General features: G+C 38.0%; 1 protein-coding gene across 1 annotated transcript in view; it reads right to left on the bottom strand.

The window, feature by feature from the left end:
* Nucleotides 1–1997: 1997 nt before the first annotated feature.
* Nucleotides 1998–6000, bottom strand: part of LOC311096281 (uncharacterized protein) — a gene marked incomplete at its 5' end in the record, with an annotated part of 28144 nt that continues 24141 nt past the window's right edge. The window contains 4 exons of the mRNA XM_084135348.1: nucleotides 1998–2686; nucleotides 2769–2871; nucleotides 3427–3589; nucleotides 3731–3976. Coding sequence (XP_083991474.1) covers nucleotides 2583–2686; nucleotides 2769–2871; nucleotides 3427–3589; nucleotides 3731–3976 — 616 coding nt within the window. The 3' untranslated portion in view covers nucleotides 1998–2582. The remainder of the gene's footprint in view (nucleotides 2687–2768; nucleotides 2872–3426; nucleotides 3590–3730; nucleotides 3977–6000) is intronic.

Raw genomic sequence — 6000 nt, 5'->3', positions numbered from 1 at the left:
AGTTTAAGGAAGTGTATTAATGTATTATGTGCTATAATGTATTATGAAGCATGAATTAATGAACAGGAGTGTATTTTAAATATTATTAAATAAATTATTTGTTTTTTGTTAATGTATTTATTGCATTAGGTATAAAGTTAAGAAGTTTTAATTCACACACAGTAAATCTGCCACTAACTTGGCACTGATATAAAGAACTTTTAATTCTCTGAACTACAGTAAAGTATGAACATCTCAAGAACTGTGTATTTCTTTGTTCGTGTAGTCAAACCTGATAGTCAGGTTCCCTGTAATTTTTTCACATTTTAGAGGTTTTAGGAAATCAACAGAATGGATTCCAGACAATAAATGATTCTTATCAGGTCACCAGAGTGCAGTTGTCAGTGGATTTTTCCATTCATGTTTGCAAATGTAGTTGATCTGGGTTCCCCAAATCTACTTACAGTACATGACTGTCACCACTGCATTAACAATCTTTTTATTTTACTCTGCATTATCACACAATGGCAAATATGAGCAAAAAAATTGCATCTCGCGCTCTGCCCCGCAGCGGGGGTATAAACACAGAAGCGGATGCACGCACCACTTGTTTTTCCGCTGAGGAGCCGAGCGGAGCCCGGAGTCAGCGGTGGTCCAGCAATAGTGGCGACGGGACTGCGTCTCCGTTCCCTCCTTCAGGAAACGAGGGTTACATACGTAACTGAGACGTTCCCTTTCAGTCGCTCATGTTCGACGTAGTTGTACGTTACGACTGATTGGGATCCCTATTAAAATGCCACTAGTGCTGCCACCTTCCAGTGCCTAGACAAAAGCCTCCTGATCCTCCCGCATATTGAGGTGGAGATAGGACAGGGCTTAGCCATTTTTACAAATGGGCAAAATCATCATGTTAAAACCAGTTATAAAGAATACAGTAGATAATGATTGTAATTAAAAAGCAAAAGGGTTGAAAATAATCAAAAGATAATCTAACAATCGATAAAGACAATCAGACACTCCTCTATGAATGTACAGCATGAAACCTGAACATTATTAGCTGATCGTATCTATCGGCTCTCAGTGAAGCTCAAACCTCATGTACAAAAGATAAACACTGAAGAGGATGAATATTGATTATTAATTATTCCCTAAACAAACTCTGATTAGCAGCTCATTGAATTGAAATGGAGACAACTCTGACCCAAATGTTCATCATAAGCTTGTGTGTGTCTAGGGCAAATGGATGTGCAGTGAAAAATAAGCTATTGTACATCTGACACATTTAAAACCTGCTATACTGAATATACCGGCTAAACTCCAACATGACACACCAGGCCAAAGAGTCTTTCACATGTTCAGCATTTTAACCCTTAGAGACCAACTGGAATACAATCAGTACATTTTAGAGGTTACACATAGAAGCAGTTCATACTTTATATTACTTTCTACTTTATTAAACTTATCTAATAGCTCAAATATGTATCTTAACACATTTGACTGGAATTTGCAATCTGAATCACACAATATGGCCATTGACTACTGACATACTGCTGATTGTTTATGATCAAATGTAGAAGTATTTGATCTGTAATATTTTGTCGTCAAAGTCTAAACAGGTTTAATAATAGAAACACTTTCACACAACATTCAACAATATGATATTAATAATAATATTAACTTTCAAACATATAAAATCAGTTTTATCGGAATGTTGCATAAATGCAGCAGTGGGTCTTTGTGGACAACAGTTATTAATGTTATTAATGTGCTCTCACACGAAAGGATCAATCGAGGTCGAGGACAGTGTCAGAGGACTGCCTAAATGTGAACTTGCTCTCTGTCCTACAAGCGCTTCAATTTCACTTTCTCTTCACATTCAATGATTGAAAACTAGAACAACACAAGACATTTTTTTTGCAATCTGACCATTGACTGAACCTCACCTCAGTTTCTGCTCTAAAGAGAACAATTCAACCAGTTCTGCAACATTCTTCAAAGAACTGAAAGTAATGCAAGACTCTTCTCATGTATTTAATAATAGCATCACGATGGAAAATAAGTAAAACAATTGCAAAGATAGCAGTAAAAAGATAATGTTATGATCATTAATCTTTCTCGTACTTTTACTTAACGAAAATTATTACAAATGGAAAAATAGACTTTGAGGCCAACCATCAAATGTATTTATTTTTGTCCTTGTTTAGAAAATTCAGACCTTTTTCTCGCCTTATACAAAATGCCTGAATAAAAAAAATGACAACACAATTTTTAGGGAAAGAAAGTCATATTAGTTAATTGTCTACAAATTACAATATCACAAATTTCCACAGAAAGGGAATGACCAAATTATGTTTTTGCATTATTTGAATAAACATGAATCTGATGGTCTTTGTTGTTGCAGCATATTCCCTCAAGTAATACAGAATGAATGTACTATATAGAAATAAACGTAAATTATTAAATAATAATTCCTTTATTAGTCCACAAGAAATATCATTAATTGAATAAAGAAACGTTTAGAAACCCACAACCAGTGTAGCATCAGTTCCACATGAATTAAAACTACTCTAGACAATATGCATGTAAAATGTTGTGGTACTAAACTAAAAGTGTGTCAGGACACTCATCAGAGGAACAAGTATCAGCATCAGAGAACCACACAGACAAGAAGCCTCAGATACCTTCACTTGTTCTGGGACCCACTTATCTGTGAACAGGGGATATAATGCAATGCAGTGAAATATACTGTATTTACACAGAAACCTTTATTTATGAATTATTAAAATCACCTGTGTTCCCTTCAGACAACACCAGAGGACCCATGGATATGGAAGCACTGTCATGGAAGTCCAGAGACCTGCCCTCTCTCCGCTGGTGTCCAGAGTCACAGTCCTAATAGAGAAAAGAGCAAAATCAAACTGTGTGAATCCCTGTTAAATATCACTGAACAAACATGCAACAAAGAAAGTCTCCAGAAGAGAGCAGCTTTGAACATTAAAGGCCAGATTTACTAACAGATAGAGAGAGAATGTTTTTTGACATTAAACCATTACTGTCAGTATTTACTAAATTCTCACAGTGAAGAATTAGCGATGAAAACGTGAAGATACTGTTATTTTTGCCTCTGTTCTTTAATGTGTCTCACGCTAATTTGCCCTGTTTAGTAAATTTGACCTTTAATCTTGAAACATACCAACCTTACTAATATTAGTTTAAGTAACTGCAGATTTGAAAACCTTTACATGTATCATTTACCCACCACATTTTACTATAGATACTCCACATACTGTATACACAGACAGACAGACACACTGGCTAATATAATTGATAAATTAGGTTGATATTCAACACATACAGTGACAATTTATTTCAGAATACAGTACTAAAGCTACTCTTGAAAATTTAACATTATAATTTCATGAACTATGAGAGGTTTTGTAAACTCACCGTTGAGCAGCGATTGCTTGACAGAAGGCAAAGGTGAACAGCACAGTGCAGGTAAAGCTTAGTGGAGTTTGCAGTGAAGATAAACATCCTGAAGGAGAAACGGCTGGATGTCGAGACGCCGTTCTGCAGCAGATCCACTGTGTCGTCATTTGGATTGGGACACCTGAGAATATCAATAATGACAATCAACAAATCAAATGCTTTTCTTTGTTTCCACTGAACAAAAATTTAATCCTGTGCTTTTGTCTTGAAATCCTGAGAGATAATGTATCTCAGGCAATCCTAAAAAAAATCCCTGCTTTACTCTGAAAGGATGAGATCCCAGCGGAGGCTGTAATCAGGATCATTCACAGGTGTAGCCCAACACGTGTCCATCACCAGGGCAAACTGGCGGCTGTCGACCCCCTCAACACGAACTTCCACATGCATCTCCTGGTTGAGCTCTGCATCCACACGACCAGTGAAGGGCCGGGTAAACTCATCATCCTCATATGGAATCATCCGGACCTGATATCTGCCTTCACCAGCGGGAAGAGTCTTGTGCACAATGCTGTCGAAATAATGGATAGATCTGTGTTAAACCTACTTTGTTTTATGGGTAGAATTCTGCTTTAGAACTAAACCATATATGTTCTTGGTTTAGAGAAAATTACCACGCGGAAAATGTACTGAAGGGTCCTTTAAGAAGTGTTGTCAAAAGTACAGACTTCGTTACCAAGTCGGTACTGAAATTTAAAAAATGTGATGCTTTGAGCGCTGTTGAGCGGAATTGTAAACACTTCAGATTGGATATTCTGTTCATACACTCATCGGATATTTCTGTTATTGGCTACAATGATCAGCGCACAGGAGTGTTTGAGCACACGGAAGTGTTTGTGAAAGTGTTTTGAAATCGTGAGCGGGAGTGTTTGAAAGCACAAGCAGGCGTCTATTAGCGGACCGGTCTGCGGATCGACGCCTGTTTTCAAATGCTCCCGTGTGTATCTGTGTAAGCGCTCGGTGAAGAGCGTCATTGAGGTATATTTAGGGGTTCAAGCATGAAATGCTGAAACCCTATTGTAATTGTAAGGATTCGTAAAACACATCGTGCAGGACAAACCGTAAAGCCTAGAGACTTGAAACCTGGCCAGATGGTAGGCCTCAATTTGGGGACAACCTATCAGAGTATGACCAAAAGTTCAAAATCGCTCATAACTCTTAGACCGTTTGTCCCAGGATCAAGTGTCTTATATCGTTGGAATCCTTGGCTCAAGGCGGACAAAATGGTTATCTATTATGGATGTAGGCAGGGAAAATTTTCTGCTATGTCGAGTTTTGTCCAAAACCTACTTTTGCGAACTAGTCCCTGGTTTTTCGCCCGATCGGAACCAAACCATTCTAGGACAATTCTCTGGACTCTCTAGATCAATAATTATCGAAAAAAAGTTGAACTTTTGCATTTGGGTGGCTGTAACAGGGTCATTTAGAAAAGGGGCGTGGCAAACTACACTAAAAAGCCTATACATCCCAAATGAAAACTCAGAACTTCACCAAAATTGATGAGCATATGTGTCAGAACATGGTGAGGAAGCATGCAGAGTTTGATGGAGATCGGACCGTAGGTGGCGCTATAACTGGCAAAAAGCCTTCATTCTTATTAGGGGTTCAAGCATGAAATGCTGAAACCCTATTGTAATTGTAAGGATTCGTAAAACGCATCGTGCAGGACAAACCGTAAGGCCTAGAGACTTGAAACCTGGCCAGATGGTAGGCCTCAATTTGGGGACAACCTATCAGAGTATGACCCCGATTGGCCCATAGGTGGCGCTACAGTGACCAAAAGTTCAAAATCGCTCATAACTCTTAGACCGTTTGTCCCAGGATCAAGTGTCTTATATCGTTGGAATCCTTGGCTCAAGGCGGACAAAATGGCTATCTCCGATTTGCTTGCCCTTCAGGCGCCAATTTCGAGTAAATTGCATTTTTTTGAAAAAAATATTTTTGCGAACTTCTCCTAGGTTTTTGGCCCGATCGGAGCCAAACCACTGCAAGAATATTCTCTGGAGTCTGACAATCAATAATCATCCAAAAAATTCAAAATTTCAATTAACGGTCGATAAGGGGAACCAAAATATTTGATGGCACCAGGGCCACTTTTACTAAAACGGTTATAAATTGTGAACGGAAAGGAATTTTTTTGGCTAAACTTGGGATACATCTTCCTGAGCTCAACCTGAGATCACTTGAAAAAAATCGCAACAATTGGCCACTTGGTGGCACTATAAAACAGATATAACTTGTGAACGGAAAGAGATATTTTCGCAAAACTTGGGACACATGTTCATGAGCTCATTCTGAGGTCATGTGAAAAAAAAAATCATGACAATTGGCCACTTGGTCCAACAATACCAAACATGCCAGGTTTCGCCTTATGGTTTTTGTAAGTGTCATTTAGAGCTTTAAAAAATTGTGTTTATCTTCAAAGCCGTTAGTCCGATCGAGACAACAACAAAAAAACAAAGGAAATTTGAAAACATAGGTAAATAGCTAAAAAATAACACCAAAATGTTAAAATTATGATAGGAACTGGCAAAA

This window comes from Abramis brama (genome assembly GCF_963993115.1).
Source record: "Abramis brama genome assembly, chromosome: 14".
Classification (NCBI taxonomy): domain Eukaryota; kingdom Metazoa; phylum Chordata; class Actinopteri; order Cypriniformes; family Leuciscidae; genus Abramis; species Abramis brama.
Note: the sequence above shows the minus strand (reverse complement) of the source record. Positions and strands in the feature narration are given on the sequence as shown.